The 22,020-nt window shown below is 39.7% G+C and overlaps 1 protein-coding gene across 1 annotated transcript; it reads right to left on the bottom strand.

The window, feature by feature from the left end:
- Positions 1 to 696: 696 nt before the first annotated feature.
- Positions 697 to 21,640, bottom strand: GCK72_001376 (uncharacterized protein; the record flags this gene model as incomplete). Its single annotated transcript, XM_053722937.1, has 19 exons — positions 697 to 807; positions 861 to 950; positions 1,005 to 1,251; positions 1,305 to 2,315; positions 2,363 to 3,003; positions 3,395 to 3,509; positions 4,260 to 4,954; positions 5,633 to 5,854; positions 7,366 to 7,518; positions 7,577 to 7,763; positions 10,206 to 10,401; positions 12,141 to 12,197; positions 16,093 to 16,140; positions 17,174 to 17,384; positions 20,120 to 20,400; positions 20,470 to 20,659; positions 20,705 to 20,943; positions 20,988 to 21,062; positions 21,556 to 21,640. 19 exons carry the CDS (start codon positions 21,638 to 21,640, stop codon positions 697 to 699), a joined length of 4,854 nt encoding a protein of 1,617 aa, XP_053591582.1.
- Between the last annotated feature and the right edge of the window lie 380 nt (positions 21,641 to 22,020).

Here is a 22,020-nt window from a genome sequence, read left to right as displayed (position 1 = left end):
GATGGCTTTTGTTTCGAAAAAATTAGAACCGCTTTTGTATTTTTCGTCAATTCATAAATAATTTGATTTCATGCTTTGAAAAAGAGAACAATTTATAAGTTTTTTATTTTCATTTTTATTACTTTCAAAAAGTCATTATTATTATTGCGTACCATAGAAAATCCGAGTGATTATTGCAACTGAAATAAGGCTCACAGAGACTATCTGAGGACACAAAAATGAAGAAAACTAAATAAAAATCTATTAAAAAAGATAAAATATTGTATCTACTATTGCTATCAATAGGAAATAGTAGGAGGGAAACATAAATTTCAGTGAAAAAATCCTAATAACTGATTGACTAAAATTGTGCATGGATTGGAGGAAGAAATGTAGGCGGGGCTTATTAAAACTTATTATGAGGAAAGCTTTGAAAAAATCGTGGAAAAATAAACCAGTTTTTGTGTCATAAAGCGGGAGTTTTGGGGGAGTTTGGGAACTTGAATATAATTAGTACAAAGTGTGTTTTATAGAAAACTTTTCATTAAGTTTTCTGGAAATTGGGCAATAAGATCGGGATAAGAGTTTTCAGGGAAGGCATCTGGGTGAGTTGGTTTGTTTGAGTGTGGGAAAGGGGAAGGGATGGACAACGGGACGAATGGAAATGGGACAGAAATTAGATGAATAACGGGGCAAAAATGTGACAACATGAGGTGACTATGGCGATGTATGAGGAGGCATTGAGAGATGGAAAATGTATTCGGATTGAAGACAGAAATCACTTTTGCACGATTTGCATGAGTAGTGAGTTTGGACCAGAGTTAATGTCTAAAAATATGAAAGAATTAGTATATTTGAATCAGGATGACATCTCGACTCACCTTATCACAGGGGCACATTGATTTCTGATGATCACGGAGCTTCTTTTCTTCTTGGAAGACAAATGTACAACCTGGGCACGCCCATCCAACCTGAAATTGAGTGGTAAATTAGAATCAGATCTTTCGTTTCTTTTTAAAACTCACATCTTTTTGTACAGTGGACAAACTGGATTTCTCATTTTCCGGAAGAGCTTCTTTCAGTTGTTCGAGTGGTAAACCATCTTGAGAGAAGACAGTTCGAGACTTTCCAGCTGCTATATCATCAGCAATTTGTTTTTTGATATCTTCGGGAACTTGAAGAAATTGAATCGGAGTTCCATAGATTTGGATGTCTATTAGAGGGTTAAAGAATGGCAAACTGGCAAGGTCCAATTGGTTGGAAGATTTGGTTCTGAAATTGAACACAGTTAAAACTTGATTAAACCTTGTTCTCATCCAACTCACTTTTTCTCCGGAGAGCACTCGGTTACAGAAGCCGTCGTCAACTCAGAGACTCCTTCTAATTTCAATTGATTTCTTAGAATTCCGACATGTTCCGAAGTGAAGAGATGATCTTGAAGTGCTAACCGAGTTCCGAATGTCTTATCACACTGTTCACAATGCAATTCTCCAGATCTCGAGTCCTCATCAACAGCTCCACGTGTCTTCCTCTCCTTGGCTCGAGCATTCTGGAACCAGACTTGTACCACACGTTTATGAAGTCCAACCTCTTTTCCAAGAAGCTCACATTCAGCCATTGACGGTGTTTTGTATTCATTGAATACACTTTTCATCATTTGAACTTGCATCGGAGTGAGATGAGTTCGAAATCTTTTATTGCTGGCAGGAGAACGACATTCTGATCCAGATCCAGAGTGTCCTCCGGGAATATTCAAAGGAATTCCCAACGCAGCAAATGTGGAATCATCCAATGCTTCCGTGAGAACATCATCCTCTGATCGTGGTGGACTGGTTGAAATGGAATCTCGATAGTCTACAGATGACCCAGATAAGTCCAATGCGGACTCCTTGAAATCCATCAGAAGCTCCGCCCCTGCATCCGGCATCAGATCCAGATCAAAGTTCGGAAGTAACATGTGCTGAGGATGTTTCTGATTCATATGCTCCGTCATCACTGCTTTATCCCGGAACTCTTGATTGCAGAATAAGCAGGTTTTGTGAAACCCCGTGCCAGAAATATTCTCGCACATCTTCATCAAAACATCAGAAGTAGATGCTCCAGATGAAGAAGCTCCAATCATTTTCAGAAGATCTGCTGGCTGGAATTTTGGCATTTCGAGACTACTGGCGAGTTGAGTGATCTGTTGTTGAGCTAGGAGTTGAGCCTTTTCTTCTTCTGTCAGGGACTCTTCTACACTTTTGTTATCACTGGCAAGAGCAGCTCCATCATCTTTATAGCATTTCTTTTGTTGATGTTGGATGAGTTCGTAGTATCTTTGGAACACTTGGTTACATCTAAAAATATATCAATGTGATTTCGGAAAAGTCAAGATGTAACAAACCTTTTGCACTGAAAATTAGACCCAGGTGTCCTTACAAATCGATCGGAATTCTCGTGATTCGGTTGATTCTCATAAATCTTTCTAGCCTTCTGTCTTGCATTCTGGAACCATACAACAATAACCCGTGGACTCAATTGCAACTTCTTGCTCAAAGCTTCCAAATCATCGTCCTTCGGATAAGCCTGCTTATCGAAGAATTGTTGGAGAGTTCTCAATTGAAAATCTGTGAATCTTGTTCGATTGGCTCGTCGTCCACTTGAAGTTGTATTACATGAAGATGGTGTCGATGGAGTCATTGGATTCGTAGCAGCTGCCATAAAACTAGTTGCATCGAAGAAGTTCACATTATTTTGCATCTGGGATAGCATAGCTTGGAGATTCAATTGAGAAGATGACGCAGATGAAGATGCACTTTTCGGTTCCGACACAGACACTTTTTTCTCTTCAACTACCAATGGAAGAGGTGTTGGAGTAGGAATTGTGGGGGTTGCTCTGGCAGAACTGAGTTCCGATTTTGGAGCATTGTCGTTGTTCAGAGAATGTACTTTCGTCTCTCCAGTCTTTTCATACATATCGAGATCAATTCCCATTTGAGGGGGATTGCTGAAGTTGTACGGGGAGTCTTTGTCACGTTGTCGTTCCTGGAAAGTTATGGATTTCTTTGGTTCCCAATATATTATCATCTATGAGTTGATCATTTGCTCCCTCCCAACTAGTTTCTAATATTGTCCTAAGAATACATAAACTTTTATCAATATGATATATATTCCCATCATGAGTCACCTAAAAAAACGGAAATCGTAATCAAAACTATTAAATGGTGTCCCCCTGGTACTATTGGTCCCCACTCTTTCTGACATTAAAACATTTTCCTCCTTTTCTATTCTATTTGCTCTTTCCTATTCATCCGATGACTAATTACTCTCTCTCTCGCTCATGCGGTGGGTTCTCACCTCTCCCATTTCCTCAAGTAATACCTTTTCTACTAACAATAATAATATGATAAATAAACAAAGAATCGGTCAAACAAACCTTGAAAAGTGTGTTGCGGAACCAGTGCTTGATCACTTTCTCCGGAAGTCCCGACTTGTGGGACATCTCTTTTATTTGAGATTCTGATGGAGAGTTGTTGATGTTGAAGTATTGCCTGAAATCAGAAAGCTTTTCATTTATGGATTCAGCATTCTCTCATGGGAAAACTACTATATTGACTACAAAAGCGAGCAATCTCATTGATTTCACTGAGGAGGAAATACAGAGCAGAGTTCCCGAAGGAACTACAGTATTCTATCAGTTGTTTCCTCAAAAATCGGTCTAAAGCGTCTCTGTTTGAAATCATAAATCTCTCTTAAACTGCCAGCCCCCGCATCATTCTCTCGTCTCTTCCCCTCCCCAATCCAGAAAACTTTTCGTTGTTTTTCCAGAAGAGAAAATTGATTGATTCGATTCATTTTCGCAGCAGAGGCAACCAATGTTTGTTCTTCATTCTCATTCATTTTGTTCAGTGCCTGGTCGCTCAACCATTTTCCTCTTCTTTCCCACCTATTGTTTGCAATTCATTTTCATTGTCGGGAGGGGGTAGACAGTCCCTCCCACAAACTACAGTATCCCCCTCATCTCAAAAGTCATGTCTCCCCATTATTTTAATGAAGATTGTTGTGAAAAATTGGAACACGATATTGAGATAATTGAAACTGGAGAAGGAGAAACTGAGTTAAACCAGCAGAAGTGTTTTAATCAAAAAACTAAAAGACGGGATCGACGAATTAAAAAAATAGTATTATGAGTTTTAGTTTGAGGTCAAATAGCAATGTTTAAAACTATCATTGCTCACAGAAAATTGCAAGCACTTCCAGAATTTCATTTTTTGGTGTACAAAATTATAAGAATAGCATACCTTAACACCTTCAACTGATCATCCGTTATCCTCGTTCTTGCTCTTTTAGCCGGTGAATTGTTAGCTGCATTTGCAGCAGCTGCCGCAGCCGCAGCCGCCGCCGCCGCTGGATTCATCAGTTGACTCAACATTTCTGGTGAGAATCCACCGAATCCTGCAGATCCAGGAGGTGCCATAAATGGCAAACAATTCATCATTTGTTGGAACATGGCGAATTGATTAGCTGCTGCATTTTTATCCATATCCGGTAGCATATTCTCTAATTTAATTTTCTTCTCCATCGGTTCATCATCACTTTGAGGACTCTGTGACCCGTCATTTCTCACTGAGTTCTCTCTACTCAGCTTCTCCTCAACTGCTGATAATATCCTTTCTCCAAACTTTTTCAACACTTCACTCGGGATTTTTGAGGAATGAGATTCTTCATAATGGAGATTTAATGCAAGGATTCCAGATATTTGTTGACCACAGGCACCGCAATCGATCTTCGAAATTTCAGCTGCTTGTTGGTCGTCAAACAGTGCGATATTGTCGACTTTTCCTTCTAATCCTGGCACCAAATTTGTAATTTTCGGTTCCCCGTATACTTTGATTTGTGTCAGAACTTGGAGTCCATTCACTTCTTCCCGCATTTCATCAGATTCACTTCGACTGAGAAGAGACATCAAATCGTTCATTGAAACTTGGTTGGCTGTCTGAAAAAAAACAGAATTAGGGAGAGAAGAAGGAAAAAAATAAAATTCTAATTTCGAAACCATATTGAAAGGAAGACATCGTTTTCGAAAGATGAAGTACGGTATTTTCGAAATCAGGCTAAATTTTCAAAAAACATATAGAAAAGTCGAGAGACCCGCAAGAATATATCAAGGATAGGAGTTCTCATGGAAATCTCTAATAAAATCTTCGAAAAATTTCGAAATTCCAGAAACGATTTGTTCCCAAGATCATAAAACTTTGCCTCGATGGCTATAAATAATTCGTGACGTTTCATAAACTGATGAATCATTTGGGAAACAATTAAATCAACGAAACTCGGTCTTCGATTGGTTTCTGAAATCTGGAGCGTTCCAGAGTTAGAAAACAAATTGTATGAGTGTTAGAAGGACGTTCTTAAATATTCAAAATAGAGCCGGGAGATTTAATCTACTTGTTTTTCATATGGAATAATGTAGTTGTTGTGATCGGAACTCTAATTACCGTGGGAAAACCGGGTCAATTCTATAGAAATCGCTTCTTAAATTCCAATTACTCTCTAATTTGAAAATCCTTCAAAAATGATATTACTGTGGCTTTTCTAGATTTCAGAATTCCGTGATCGAGGTTATATTTTTCTCAAAATTTGTAAATCCACAAAATCAGCTAATTAATCGTACCGTCTCAATGTAGCTCTGTATCGTGGGAGCTGGGATCCCTGGCTGCTCGAAAACTGTTTTGTCTCCATCAACATCTCCATTTGCAACTAATTCGGCTAACCGGCTCATTCTACTTTGATGTGTCATCGACCTCATATGAACGTCAAGATTAGCGGCTTGAGGATAAGATTGTTTGCATACATTGCACACATAGATACGTTGTTTCTCAGATGATGATGGGTCCTGTAAAGAAGACATTTTGATATGATTGTACAGTCGGTGTCATCGGCTTTGCCAGCCCCTTCGCCTCCTCTCATAAAGGTACAACAAATCGTCTTATTCTTCTTATAAATTCATTCGTTTTGTCCTATTTGCCCTCATCTATTTCACACGAATTTAGAAGAAGGGGGCCCTGTTTGTTTGTCGACCACAACTAAAGACACGTACACCTCTTCTTCTTCTTCTTCTTTTTCTCACCCCGGTGCCTTTTTGGATGATGAAGGTTTTGTACAAATAGTTGGAAGGAAATGCGCGAAAACGAGAGAGAGAGCGCACAATTTATACAACAATTCATTTCCAATTCAGAGACGATTGGTTAAGAGAGAATGACCGGGCGGCCCTTTTTCAGCCAAATGATAATGGGTACGGTAATTGAAAGGGATGAGCAAATATGACAGGAAGTGGAACTTTTTGAAAGAAATCTCGCAAATCGGGTAAAGAACAAAAAGTGTTTGGTTCGTATTGTTGACTTTTTGATTTCCGGGAATTTATTCTGGATTGTAGTACACACTTGAGAAATTAGTGCCTCTCAGGCCACGCCCTCTTTTTCTCACGATTGAAAAACTAGAAAACGTCAGACATGAACTACAAAAATTAATTCATGCCTACTCGTTCTGATTTAGTAAGAACCAACAAAAAATCAAATTAGGACTTCAGATTTGTCTGAAATTTCAAAATTTGTAAGAAAGATGAAACTCAACGGTTTTATATAGTTCCCTTAAAGCCGGAGTATCTTGAACTAGTTTCATTTTAAATTAAATCAAAAAGATACCTAGACAAAAGTGAGTTCAAAATTTGAAAATTTCTCGGAAGTTCATTCTGTGAAATTCTCATCCAAGTTGTTAGAATTCCCCATAAAACCCAATGAGACTCAATGAGATTCTTCTGTTCTTTCCCTTTTCTCCAATGGAACCAGTTCATATAGATTATTATTATTATTATTTCCATGAGCCCTACATCTCAACATCACCCTGTGCTGCTTTCATCGTCATCAGTATCATAAAAGTGTAATAATTTCTAATGTTGTTTTTTGTCGGCACTTCATCTTTTCTTGCTTCTTCGGAGGCGCAAAGAAGCAAAAGAAGAAGCGGCGGCAAAAGACTAAAAGAAAATCAATTATTAAATGGGTACTGTAATTGTGCAAAGCGCTCTGATCGCCGAGCGAAGAGACGGAAAAGCGGTGGCGGAGAAGAGATTGGAACAGAGGAAGAGACGGAGGAAAATGAGAGAAAAAGGGTGATAAAGAATCTGATTCGTTGATTGATCATTGATTAGAGGAAGTGGTGGGTTACGGTAGTTGACTACTGGGAATCTTTTGAGAGAGAGAGAGAAGGGGCTTGTACTTTTTATAAGTTTAGGGGTATTCTATTAGTAAATAGAGAAAGCGTGAGCCCAGACTTTCAGGTGTCAAACCATTTACTAGACATCAAGGCACCAATCTCTTTTTAATAAGATATTAATTCTCCCTTACTAACCTGAGAATTCAAGTCAACCTTCGAAGTCTCCAACTGCTTTTTCGCCTGCTGTAAATGGCGTGCCGAATTCAGATGAGACAGGAATGATTCTTTGGATGGAAACGTTTCTGAGCACATCTCACATTCCTCTTTTGTGTGTTCTAGCATATGAGTCTGTAAAAAACGTTCAGATTTTTCGATCATAGAGAATTAAAGATATTTTGAAACTCACCACAATACTATTCTCATCGAAAGAGTCTCCACACGTGGGACACTTATGAAAACTATTGAATACGTGTTTAAGGGAATGTGTTTGAAGCTGAGATTCACTTCGGAATGCCATCGAGCATTTGGAACATCGATGAGGGAATTCTGAAGAGGAGGGGTCGGAGGTAGTGGAGGTCGAACAGGAGGCTTCTCTGAAATATATGAAAAGTTATAATTGAGGAAGGATTTCGGGTTTAAAACGAAGTTAACTAGACTGCTTAAGTCATAAGACCGGCTGACTCTTCTAGATCAGTTCGAAACGTATAGTCCTTGACTACCAAACGGAACCAAAAAAAAAACTAAACGATCGTTTATCACAAATAACAAAATGAGGAAACAGTTTTGTTCGAGTTAGATGAAAACGTTTAAATAAAGAGAAAATTGAGAAAAATGAGTCAGCTTTTTCCACCTCTTCTACATCGTTTTCATTTTCCAATCACTCTGTCCCATTTACACTTTCTTGTGCAAAAAGAACAGAAGAAATAAAAGAAAATGAGGAGAGGGAGAGAAGGAATATAAAAAATGTGAGAGGTAGAGAGAAAGAAATCCGAAAAAATTCAATTACGGCCGAGAGGCAATCAAAAAAGAGAGCTCCTATTGCTGATAAGGGGAATGTTGTAATGAAGGAATGAGATTGAAAAAGGAGGAGTGAAAATGAGGAAAATCGTGGATTGATCTAGAGCCTGGACAGTGTGAAGAGGAAAAGTTTCTACAGAACGCGTCGAACATGCGCCAGGCTGGGCCCAACCGTCCAGCTGGTTCTCTTCTGGTATAATAAGAATAAACCTATCCAGGTCTTTTCTTCCTAATCCAACCCCTACCATAAGCCTAATTGGAGATTACCTGGTCCGTCTCTAGTATTATTTACTCCCGAAGATCCCAAATTGTAACAAGAGCAAATAGGTCACCCTTCAAAGTAGTAATAGTTGGTGGGTCCCTTTGCTCTGGAGGCGGGAGTAAAGAAATAGTTTAACAATCAATTATGATTCAACGCAGAAATAAAAAAAACGATGAGAAAAAGGTCGTCCCCGTTCTTCTTCTTCTTCTCAACTACTAATGTGTTGATGACGTGGCCCCCCGTTCTGACTCCTAAAACTATCTGAATGAATAATATGATATGAGGAGGACGTGTTGAGAATGGAAGACATTTGCAATGTTTCCAAACATTTACCAAATTTGGGAAGGATTGGAGGAAAATAAAACAACATTTGATGGTATATGATAGGTGTCTGTGTGTTTATGAAGAGGGAAACGAGATTGAATGATGACGCATTTAGTAGTCAATATTACAAAAGTCAGAAAGAAATTCTGATCTTCTAGACTGAAAATTTGGAAACTATGGTTGATAGAAAACCAAATTGTGATATTGGAGCCTGGATTGTTAGTATACCCATATGGAATACACACAAGACATCTCATTATCCTCACAGGTTTGAAACATCGAATAAAATTAACCGTCTCTCTCTTTCATTCTTTTCTGAGTCTCAATGAATTGTTTTCCTGTCCGAATCGTATTGCCTATCGCCCCGCAAATTCCGTGGGAATGGCGTAATGACCCAGAATTCGACACGACTCACTAATTATCCGGTCCCCCTTATGTCTCATGGTCTAGCCCTAATTATTGGATCAGTTGGAAATGTGGAAAGAGGAATTGTATGAGGATAGGTCTTGATCGCAACGACTATATTTTAAAAAGCTCCATGTTTTATGGGAGTTCGGAGAGAAGAAAAGAGTGGTTTCAAAACTGACGAAATTTCAGCTTTTCTTTTTGGAAGCATGCGTCGTTGGAACATCATTCATCTGACAAACCTAACCAACAACTAAAAATGATTAATCAATATAATACGATCATCATGAGGCAAATCGTAGAGAATTTAGAGCGAGTAAACAACAACGACGACAAGGCGAAACAGGAGGAATTCGAGGCGACGTGCATAAAATATGCAAAATCGGATCGTACCGCCCGTGTCCACCTCGTCCGCTCCTATTTGTAGTACTAATTGCAATGAGAGATAGTTCGAGCTAATCGCAGAGACGCAGAAATCGTTAGAACACCAAAATGTTTGAATCAATGTTTTAATCAAAAATACTTTGAATCTGGAATTCTACGGCTTGCAATAAAATGCTTGTGCTCGATTCCGAAGTTTCCCGAGACGCTCTTATTGTTCCCCAGCATTCTCACACTTGAACCTAGGTAGAATGCGCTCAAAGCGCGCCAGAAATTCATGAAACCGGAAATTCGAGATAGTGAGCAAACAAGAGAGACCTAGAATCCTAGAATCAAAGTTTGCAAACTTTACAGTAATGGTAATTCTAGGTTGAGGAGAGAAGATGGACGCACCCATCTTCCGAAAAATTGATTGCCTAAAAGCATGATTTTATTACGGCCAAGTTTTAGCACCCCACCGGAAATGAAATGGGACGAGATGAGGGTATGAGGTGGAAAACTGAAGTATGAGAACTGAATTGGGGTGAACTGATTCTGGCAACGAGCGTGACCTGCTAACTAAATATACGTCTTTCTAGCTCTTCGTTAGCCCGAAATTCCCAAATAGAAAATTTTAGTCTAGACCAAACAAAAGGAAGAAACTCACTTTGCAGTCCGTTCTGTCACAAGGAACTTCTCAATTGCACTTTCAGCAATCCGATGTTGTTCTACGAGGTGTTTTTCGAGATCCGCAGTTGGTTCCAAGCAGAGAGCACACGCCTTCTGTGAAGAGGCACCCTCGCCGCCAGACGACGCCTCCTCTTCGTGTGCTTTCGCGTGCTCTTCAAAGTCCGACACGTCTTCTGAAATTTTGAAATTAAAATTTCTAATCTTTGAAATGTCTTGCAACAGTACATTATTTTTTGAGTCAACAAGTTTCAAGGAAAAACAACGCAGGCGGAGCCAAAGAGAGAGTGTGGAGGTGTAAACTTAGTTCAAGTTTTATTTATTTAGTTTAGTTTGGCTGGGTTCAGTTAGGTTATCGAATCGATTTGATCCAGCACTGAGTTGTAAAACCAAGCTAGGCGACCTGGATAATCTGTGTGTCATATGCACAGATTAATTTCTCTATATTCTTAAACTTCTGACTTTCAATGAAATACGCTCAAGGTGTTTTTGACATCTCACTCTCTAATTATTACATTCTAAGATTTGTCAGAGCCCATTAGACCGATTGACATCCCTAGCATACCTTAGTTAGACCAGTCGACGCACTATTTTAAAAAGACCGTGACGCTTATTCTCTAGTTTTAGTACTAATAGACGTTAGGTAAGAAAGTTATTTTAATGTGTTCCTTTTGATGTTCCACCTCTTCTCTAAGTTTATCAAAAGAGGCCCCGACACGCATCTTATCATCTTTCTGCATGCCTGTATCTCTTATCATTATTCCAATTTTCCCGGATGGAGCCGAGAAAGAGAGCGGGGCGCATAATTATTATGATTATTATTATCATTTTCATAATGAAATGAAATGGGTTGGCGGTCGAGATCAAAGGCGGCGACCCGTGTGCGGGCGAGCAAGACGAGGGCGCGAAATTAGTGCCGAAAAGCAGCGGCAAAATATCAAAGGAGTGAATTGAGGGAGAGCATCAGAAGAATAGATGAAGAAGAAGTAATATATGCAGAAAAAAAGTAAATTCATTTATTTGAGAGAATTGGAATTGAAAAGTGCCAGATTCTAACCCATAATTATTGGCCCTATTTTCATTTCACCCCTTGATGATGATGATGATGCCTCCTCTCTCTCTCTCAATAAAATAAAACAGTCATCATCACTCTCGGGGAGAGTAACAAAAATGAAAATAAATTAAAGGGGGAGAGACATCATCTCTTCCTATTCTGAAAACCGGTCACAGAATCTCGGGACGACGGGGGCGACCGGGCGACGCGCATCGTTTGAGCCGTCGTGCGGGGCAGAATTAGTTGCCAATTAAATTGGTTAGGGGGAACATAGAGACATACAGAAATGAAGAGAGGGGGGCTATTAATGAGTCAAATTGTTGGCGGGTGTATTACCTATGTGAATGAATGTAAAAAGGGAGGAGAAGTACTAGTACAGATCAGGGAAAGAAGGTTGGTGACAAAAAAAAAGAGAGGTCGGTGAAATATTCGAATTAAAAGAGAAGAAGCTGTTAATGACCTCGGGAGAGAAATACTGATAAGACTGATAAGAGACTCGAATTGTTTGAATTTGTCTAGAGAACTTTTTTCCGAACTTTGGGGAATCGCCTGGATAGTGTTTGATCCAGAATGGTTAGGCTCTATAATGGCTGACCATCAGCAGCTCACAGTACTACTGGTGAATCGGTATCAACTATTTCTCGGGGTAATATTAATACAATTTAAATAATCTATCTTGATAGAATATTGTTAGAACCACTTGATAGCTTATGTAAAAAAAATTTCTGAGCTTTTTTTGGAGCTAGCGAGATACAGGCCGCTATTTTTTTGTTTGATATCTAAGTCTATGTATTTATTTTATTTTAGAAGTTTTCAATCGAGTACTTGTTTCAAGAATCCACACAAAACAAATTAACTCACTTGTTGTAAAATCACATCCGGCACACGCATACGCCGCGTCCTCCATCAATTTGAAGTCTGAAAAAGGAAAAATTATAACTGGAATCACTGAAGAATTTGATAAAAACAACTATCGAGCATGCGAACAACAATAAGATGCTCTGATCCTTTCCAGCTATAAATACCTAGAGGGTCTTTTTTCAATAAACTTCAAAATGTGCATGGTAAGAATCCAAACATTATCAGAAGAAATATGTATATCAGTGATCCAAGCGGGGAATAATTAGAGTGTGTCTTCTTTTGTAAAAGTGGGCGGAGTCTCCTTTTCCAAAATGACTAATTTGTTAGGATTGCCCCGATCATCTCCTCAATTGATTCATCACCTTTTGCGCAAATAAGAGAATGGGCGGAGCTTATCATGATGACGATGATTACTGTAAAGAGATGGAAAAGAGGGGTCGATTCGAGGGGAAAAAGAAAAGGAAGAGAGAGAAAGAGAGCTGTAAATAAATAGAGAAATTGAGGAGGAGCGGCCCGGGAAGAGGAAAATTTTCTCTATTTCTCTGATTTATATATGGTGTTCTTTGACTATTTCTGATCGAACCGACCGGAATCGACAAACGAATTTATGGCTTTTTTAGGCTGTGTGTCCAACTTGATGATTATGATTATTTGAGGTGAGACAACGAGGGAGGGAGGTAAAATGTGAGACTATGACACAGGGACATCCGGACATCTGGATATGCAGACTAGTTAGCAACATGTGAGATATTTCGAGACAAGACTAGGAATCAGGATTAGTTTTCCTATGGACAGGTATGAATAGACACCAGGACATCCAGATGGACAGATTTATTTTCGGATCAAGGCTATTGTAGACAAAGTCCATGTACGGACATCTAGATGCACGGACACACAGATGGATACACGGAGAGACTCAGAGAAATCAAAACCGTCGCAGATATTAGAAAAGAAAGATGAAGGGAGCCCTGCACCTAACGCCTTAGAAATGGTAATTATGGGAAAATTTTTGTGTTTGTGATGACCGTGCCGCCCGTCTCTTGACGCGCTGGTCTCCTCTTAAAGGCTCATAATTATTATTCATGTTGACAATACACACGACTATATGTACAGTTGATTCAAAAAAGAGAAAGAAAAATGATGGTGGAGGAGCGTTCTCTAGAAAATAAGACGAAAGAGATGAACGAATGAGGAATAAAATAATTGGCGACCATATAATGTGAGGGAGCCAACAAGGTGTATATAGTTTTTAAGAGGAGGAGAGGAGGAGGATGACGCGGCGCCGAGAAATCCAAACATAGAAAAGAAGGAAGAGAACCATCTCAAATTGAAAATTTTTCTCACATGATGAAGATGATATGTTTGATTTGTTTGATGATATGATGCATCATCATCATCACTTTAAGGAAGAGGGCATAGAAATATATGGAATCGAATTGTATTGAATGGAATGAGACAGGCTATTAGAGTTAGAACTATGTGGAATCAGATTTAGTCTAATTGAAAACTGAAAGTCTGATCGTGTGATTAGAGTCCTTAGATGCGACCTCAGATCTAAACCTCACGACTTCATCAGAAAAAAAGTCCTAAAGTTCCAAAAACTTTGTGGTCCCTCGTTTTTCCTAAATCTAAAAAGAACACGTCTTCACACATGACGTGGCAGATGAATGAAGCGATGCCGAAAATGTGTCTCAGGATGTACAAAATTGGTGTGTATAGAAGCGAAAAATGAATGTGCAAAATCAGAGGCTTCTGGGGACCCTAAATTGGCGGCACATCTATCACATTTCGACTTGATTCGTTTAACCACTAACTAGCCGGCGCCTTCTTTTCCTTCTTCTTCTCTTCTTATTCTTGACAAGAAAACAAAACGAGACCCCCCCTGGCTCCACCCCACCAAATCAGTTCGTAAGCTCCGAGGCCTCCTCTCTCGTTTGTTCTTCTCCTAATTCCGGCCCATTACATTAGAAAGTTTGTGCTCTTTTTCGGGGTGTTGGGCGGCGCCGGTCCGCCGATCTAGAAGGGGATGGGCGGTCCCTCGGGAGCAGATATCAAACGGGATGACTCCTTGCCAGAAGGGTAGAGACAGAGATGGGTGCCCACTTCTTGTTGGGACCCAGAGGACAAGGAGCCTTGAGAAGAGCATGCCAATGAGCCAATTGCTTAATGTGCAAGATTGGCAGCTTGAGATGAGCATGAGCATCTTCCCGTCACCCATCTCCAAGTTAAGAAAAGACTCACTCTCTAACTAAACTTTTTTCTTATCCGGGACTTTTTTCAAAACCTCCGAAATTGGCTCTTTTCTCGAGATTTACAAGTCTGATAAATGCATTCTGAACTTGGTGGGTTGAGCTCGTCAAGGTATCGAATTTGAGGGGTTGGGGTCTGACTGTGAGGAGTTCTGTACTAGGAATGAGCTACGATTGCGTACTTACCTCTCCTTTCATCTTTTTGTTTTATCATAATGATTAACCTATCTTATTACTGTAATCAGGTGTCAAAAACTCCGAACCTAATTCCATCATACTGTATTAGTAACTAATGAATCCCAACCCCCAACTCTCCCACATTAGAAAACACAGTTTTCATCAAGTTTTTCCAATCAATCGATAACATCAAAAACCGTATCATTATCAACATGAAGAGAAAGAGTGAAATGTTGAAAAAAGGCAATGTTTGTCAAGTCGAGAGAAAGCCAGAATGAACAAATTTTTTTGGGAAAATTTATGAAGAAAAGGCTCGTTTTCCTCTCGAAGAGTGACACATTTATTGACTGTACATAATACTAAAAATGGTTTTTCTTTTTCTGATTTTGAGGAGACGAAGATGATCATTTTGTGATTTCTCCCGACGCATCAATGATTCAAATTATGATAGATGATGATACAAAATAAAAATGCAAATGTTGTTTCAGTGTCGTTCCCTTCCCAAAACTATCTTGATTCATCATCATCATATACGTATCAGGACTGAAAAAGGCGAGAAGAGACACAGGAAATAGAAGGATGGAGCCTCGTTTACAAATAGACACAAAAAATGAGAAGATCTTATGTTTGTACTGTTTTTGCGCGGTATCCCGGATGCCCCAGAGGGGTATCAATTTTCACTGTCTTTTGTCTTTTTGTCTCCCTCTTAGGTTGGCTCAAAAGTCTTCGTTTTCCCGATTTTCGCGAAATTTCCAAATTTTCACCAAATTTCTTTTCGGATGAAATGAAGATAATTTCTAAGATTAGTCAATTCTTAGAAATTGCCCCTCTCTTTTATCTAAGCAGTGCTCAATCTCCTTTGGAGCTCCGAGAGAATAGCCGACTAATTGCGGAACTCGATGACGGACGGGTGGCGGAGACCCTCCCCCCAATTCTCTTCTGATTGGCAGAATAGGAGAGATTAGACAAAACAAAATATGATTGGATTGAATGGGCCCTATGTATGTATATGTACAACTAGGAGATTTCTTAGCTCATGGAGCAAATTAGACGCCTTTTCCTTCTTCTTTTTCGAAATTTTGGTATCTTGAGAAGAAACAAGACGATTCATCAATTGGTGTGTTTTGGAGAGAATAGTCTCTTGGGAGAAAGGTGCAAATTTTTTGGAAAAGCTGGAGAGACTAATCTAGAGATTGATATGGGGCCCTTTTTTGGGCCAAAATTTTTGGAAAGTTTCGAGGGAAATTTGGATTCTAGGGAGCATGTTGTGAAGCTGATTGTGTGAATAGTCAAGTTGAAACAAAGGGAAATCTAGAATGCATCTCGATTACCGTATACAGTATACTCCCAGCTAGACTTTCAGATCGGTTTTTTCTATAGTTCAATCCCGACCTAGCTGAACCAAACTGGAATTGGACCAGTTTTGACACACACACAAAACACAGTAACAACCAAAACGAGACACAGCGTACAAAAACGAAAACAGAATGACAGAAATTAATTCCAACCAAAAACTTGAGACTTACCGTGTGTTTCGTTGGGCCAAGTGGACGGCTCGTGGCAAGTCATGTGTCCTACAATAATATAAATGCGCGATTATAATTCCGATACGCATCAATGACTGTTTTTGAGAGGAAAAGAGGTGGCGGAGTAGTAAAAAGAGAACTAAAGACATATTCATTGAATTCATTCGGTGGTGCCTATATGAGACCCTGGCGCCAACACATATATTCCTATACACCGGCTTTATTAACAGAGATTGTGAAAAACATTCAATGGGGTGTCAAATGAAATGAATATAAACCGCTGTCAAGGCCGATGGAATTGGTAGGAATTGGAGACTTTGGTAGGAGGAGGAGGACCTTATAATGAAATGCAAGGATTATGTTTTGAAAGGGCTGTCCCTCCACAACCTCCCCAGTTGGTTGTCTCTTGTGTCGCACTATTCATTTTGATTCATTCACTAAACTAAACCCGCAAACTTGTTGACCGTAATTAGAGGTACAAGTGGATTCGTGTGTGCGGTGTCGGAGAAGGGAAACAGTTGAAACCATTGGTGAAAAAGGACACAAAAGGACAAGAGGGGGAGGAGTGAAAATGGAAAATGAAATTATGTCAGATTATATGACTTCGATAGTTTTGACAGTCTTGTTGGTGTAAGAAGTTCTGAGCTTTGTTTGTCACTTCATAACTCGAAATTAATAGTCTTCAGGTGTGAGACAAGACTCAGAATGACTGTTTCCAGTTGATGCTCCGACTTCATGCCCGATGATCTAACAGGGTCCACCGCCCAGAAATCAAAATAGAAAATTTCTGGAAATCAGTATCAAAACCTAGGATCTAGGGAAGGTTAGAGATTTTCCAAGATGTGGCATCTTGTGTCAGTCAGGTCACAAAAATTGAATATTAAGACTTGCACGCTCTGGGTCTTCTCAAAATAGACCACGCCCCCTTCGAAGAGGATAGACGACAGACCGTTGCTATGTCACCTATGTGCCAAAACTAATCGTCTCGAAGTTTTTAAACTTCTATAGATATAACAATTGTCTATTATCTGATTAGACTCCGCCCCTTGCCGCTCGAACAGCCGAAATGCAAAAGACTCACCGATCGCTTGAGTGACGGAATCGAACTCCTGACTACAGAGTTTGCATCGCCACAACTGTTTGGTTGAGAGAAAGTGACGATGTTCCCGAAGGGATTCACTGCTTGGTATCACTTCTTGACACTGTCGACACAGCACTTGAACACTTGTTTTTGTACTTGACAGACGATAGATAGCAGTGTGTGGACGGGCTCCCTCACGGATATGATTCGCCTGCAAATCATTGATTCTTTTGTTTTTCTGAACAAGTCGAGTGAGTTTCTATTGTTTCACTGTCATGGATAGTTTCTTAAGGAGGTCTCCGTGAAGGGATTAAGACAGTGCACATGGCCATAATATCATTGGCACATTTGAATAGACTCGACTCTTAAGAAGGGAGAGGAAGAGGATGTATAATGGTCAAGTGGTACAGACAATAGAGAAGAGAAAAGTGCGGGAAAACGATTTCTTCAAAAAACGATTTTGAAAAAAGAGAAAAAGCTAAAATACCTCAAATTGGATGGATAGAAATCAAATAGAGAGGTGGAGAAGAATGGGATGAAATAAATGGATGAAAAATACTGAGTACCGGAAATGAGCAATAGTAATGGGTTTTGAGAAGTGAGAGAGTGGGAGAGTGAGCCTACTTCCGAACTTTAAGGACAGGAACTTTAATTTTTGGAGATGAAAGAGAAATAGAGAAGAGAAGAGAGTATATAATGGGTTAGGTCATATGAGAGGAAATCATGAGAGACGAGTAATTTGAATGGAAAATTTTGAGTTATTCGAGGTAAATTATAGAGGAGAAAAGTTAGCGAAGCACTTCGTTTAAGCTCAAGTACTCGATTAAGAAAGATGTCTCACAGAGCCAGAGTCAAGAAAAGAGACATAGCTGAGTCTGATTTCTAATTTACATTGGATTTCTAGTACGGTGAGTTATAAGATCCCAACGATTTAACCAAAAGATGAGCATAACAGTCTGAAATCTAGCAAATGGTATCCACGAAAGGATCATTTTGTCACCTCATACTACAATTATCATTCAATTCAATTCACGGTAACAACCGTTTCTCTAGACAAACGAAAACCTTTTTCTCATTTTGATTCGTCAAGTTGAGATGGAACAATCGAGAAGTTTTTGGTTGTAAGAGAGGAAGAAAAAAAAACGAAAAACGACGGTTAGGTAGGAATAGGCACGGGAAGAGAAGGATTAGATGAATAGAACGAAAATGATCGTCTCATTTCGACGGAGAGGAGAAGAAGAAGAAGGGCGCCAATCGACGACGACGTCAACGTCTTCGGCCGCAAAAATCGAAGGTAATGAGGAGGATAATAGGGCGAATTAAGTGGTAACAGGTGTATGAAATAATGAAACGATGAGGAGTGAGGAGCGAGGAAATGAGGAAGAACTAGGCATTGAATACACGGAAAACCGAGTATGAGTAAGGCATTAACCTGATCTGAAAGACCTACTCCACTTGCTGACGATGTTATCCAGAGACTGAGTTCGAAAAAGGCTCTACTTTTCCCTGCATTTCATACTGGCACCATGTAATTAGTATATCATTTCTTCGTGCTCTTCGGGTGCTTTCGTTGCGGCTGAATTACTACTTTCGGAAAAAACTTTCCAAAAAATTGAAAACACAAAAATCCAATTTAGAAAAAGTCAATATTTTCGGTGCGAGATTCGAAATAATTGGTGTTCTCCTGATGTTTGTGTTGTGCAATGTGTCGCTCCGTGAAATGGTGGGCGGGGCGCCCACTCATCAACCTCCCAGCAGAAAGCAGCAAGCAGGCCTCCAACCAATCGACTCTCTTGAAGTCCCGCCCATCTAATTGGAGTGTTCGCGTACCTCATAACCCTTCGGAAGGCGGCAAAGCATATACTCGACCTTTGGCAAGGTTTATTGGCGTGGAGAAGGAGGAGGAGGGACAGTTAAGTGAAAGGATCATTCTCATGCCTATTCTTTTCTTTTCTAATCGGTTAATAGAGGGGCCGTCGAGTGAAGAGAATTGCTAAGAAAACAGAAGAAATCACTCCCGCTGTGCATCACTAAATTTATTCAAATTGACAGTTTGTCTCTTCGGGAATCATGATCATCACCATGGGAGAGAGGTACAGTTTCCATCGAGACACTAATTGGATTGGTAAAAGAAGGCAGGAGGAGACGAATTTCGAATTTCGAGAAAACTAGTGGAGAAGGAACAAAGGAAAAAAGAAGAGAGGAACGCGGCACTAATGGGCGTACAGGTAAAATGAGGAATCATGTGTGAGAAAAAAAAAACAGAGGAAAATAGGAAAAGTGGAAATGAACAGAAATGGAAGAGGATTCAGGGAGAAAATGTGGACCGGTTTGCAAAAATATTTTCAAATATTAATGTGTGTGTTTCAGCTGTCGGGAGGAGACGTCCGTAGAAGGAATAACAGATTTATGTTATGGTGCCAACTAGAGTTGCTCGGGGTAGTCAAATATATGATAATCAGTTTCAGTGATTCCAGAATTATGCAAGTTACTAGATGAATGATCGATTAAATTCGTTTACATAATCAAAACTCTGATTTCAGCCTACTGCACCTAACATTTTCCAATCATTCGTCTGTCTATCCTCCGAAATTTCCTTCACTCCGATCCTATCTCGACACGAAATTATCTCGACACGAGAAACCTTGAGAAACGTTAGAGTTATCCCGTCGAAGAGGCGCCATACCAGACCGTCTGTCCGATGGCTTGAGCAAATATTACTCATTATACCATTAAATCATGAATTTATGTATATTAGACCCCGATATGTTGTGTTCTCATCGAGCGGGAAAACCCAAGAGAAGGCGAGAATGCAAATCGGTGCGCACACAAATAAGAACATTTACGGTGTAAAGAGAATGAAGAAATGGAAAAGAAATGAGGGATCGGTAATAATTTAGATCTCTTCAGATTAAACTGATGAAAAGGGAAGTTGATACTACTCACCGTCTGAACTTTCTGCAAGTGCTTGTCCGTCCTTGTGTGCAATTGGAAGTTGGCTTTCAGCGTTGTTTGATAGGGGCATAAATAGCATCGAAAGTTTCCATTCATCACTGTAACATCTCCTTGATAAGTTCTTGATCTATCCTTCTCCACATGATCCAACATTTCAGGTATAGATTCTGTGGCGTAGATTCCGCAGATGAGACAGATTAAGGACCCATCGGATTCTTCTATTGGACTGCTCCGACTGACTGGGGCGCCACATGCAAAGTTAGCTGCGAATTCTGAAAAAAAAGCGTTGAAAGAATTTATAAGGGTCATGGACATGATTACTCCCAACTCGTCACACTCACCGATGCTGTTCGGGAGCTCTTGCACGGCATGTAGATGCTTATCGCTCTGCATGTGAATACTCAAATTCCCTTTCGTTGTTGTGCTGTACCGACACAGATCACATCGATAAGGCTTATATCCGCAGGAATAAGTCTCGCCTCGAGCCAACTTCGGATGTGGCTGATTCTCCACACAGAAAATGCACTTAACCTGTAAATTATATTGAGATGAGACACTTGTCCAACTCTAGCTTACATCAGCATCACTATGCTTTTCTTTCATATGAATCTCCAGAGTCTCTTGATATTTATAGTGCCAGTTACACTTTGGACATTTCAGAGTTTTCGAAGAATTTCGAAGCGACGAGAATGGAGATAAATCTGCAAAACCTAGAGAAGAAGCATCAAATGGAAAGTTTCCGTTGACAAGAGATTGTTCATCAAAGCCAGTTGCTGCAAGGATACGTTCCAGATGACATTTGGCACTTTCGTTGGCTGAAAAACTCTTTTAGACCTGACACTTTGCTGTATGAACCAACTAAACAATTGTCCTGAAGGATCTGTAAGCATTCTCATGATGTCTGCTGAATCAGGTAGCATCGGAGAACTGGTCTCTGAAAAATTGGAAACATTTTGATTTGTGATTGGATATAAAAATAAATAAGAAGGGAGGAGAGAAAAGGGACCAGTTGTTCCGGTCAAGGTGTCAGGTGGTGAATTAAAAGAGGAGGTCAATTAATAGGATCGGAGGTCTAAATTGGTCAATGAAAGCTAAATTCTGTGTTTAAAAATTTTGGTAAAAAGTGATTAATTGTGACCTACGCAATAAGATATATAACGGCGCTTTAACACATTTTAGATCTAAAACCGTACTTTACAGTTCTTTCTCAAATGGCAAGTCTAAAAACTTACCACTTTAATTTTCATCTCGCAAGAATAAGATTTTTGATTTACAGGATTTCGAGAAGACTTTTCGGGGGAGAAAAATCTCAAAAAATGTTTTCATGGATACTCAAGATCAATGTCTAAACAACTGATTGCGATCCTAGGATCCTTATTGTACGAACAGATTGAATCTTACTAGACCTTCAAATTTCGATTTCTCACCTCGATTTCCTCCGGAACTCCCGTTTTGATTACTTGTCGTTGTAGTCGGTTTGGTGTCATCCATCGTCAAAAGTGCCACATCCATTGTACCATTTGTGACGGTTTTCTTGGAGGGAGGCACTCTAAAAGATCTTTTTTAATTTCGTGGTTTCACAAGTAATATCAAAGTTGCAAAAAGAGAAGAGAAAAGAAAACAGAAGAGAAAGAAAATATATTGGGGGAGCGGCGGAAAAGAGAGTGATTTAAAATCTAATGAGTCGCAAATGAGCACACAGAGAAAGAGGAAAAGAGAAAAAGAAGGGGGTCCTTCCGATTTTTCGTTCCCTTCACCACCACATGTGCTTGCAATTAATTAAATTTCTGTGCCCCTGAGGGTTTCGGGGGATTCACGGAGCCAGAAACTTTTTGACACTTCGGCGGAGCGATGGAGCCCGAAATGATGGAATGACACCTGGGTTGTTAGGT

This window comes from Caenorhabditis remanei, chromosome I (genome assembly GCF_010183535.1).
Source record: "Caenorhabditis remanei strain PX506 chromosome I, whole genome shotgun sequence".
NCBI lineage: Eukaryota > Metazoa > Nematoda > Chromadorea > Rhabditida > Rhabditidae > Caenorhabditis > Caenorhabditis remanei.
The sequence above is the reverse complement of the archived record's forward strand: the minus strand, read 5'-3'. Positions and strand labels throughout refer to the sequence as shown.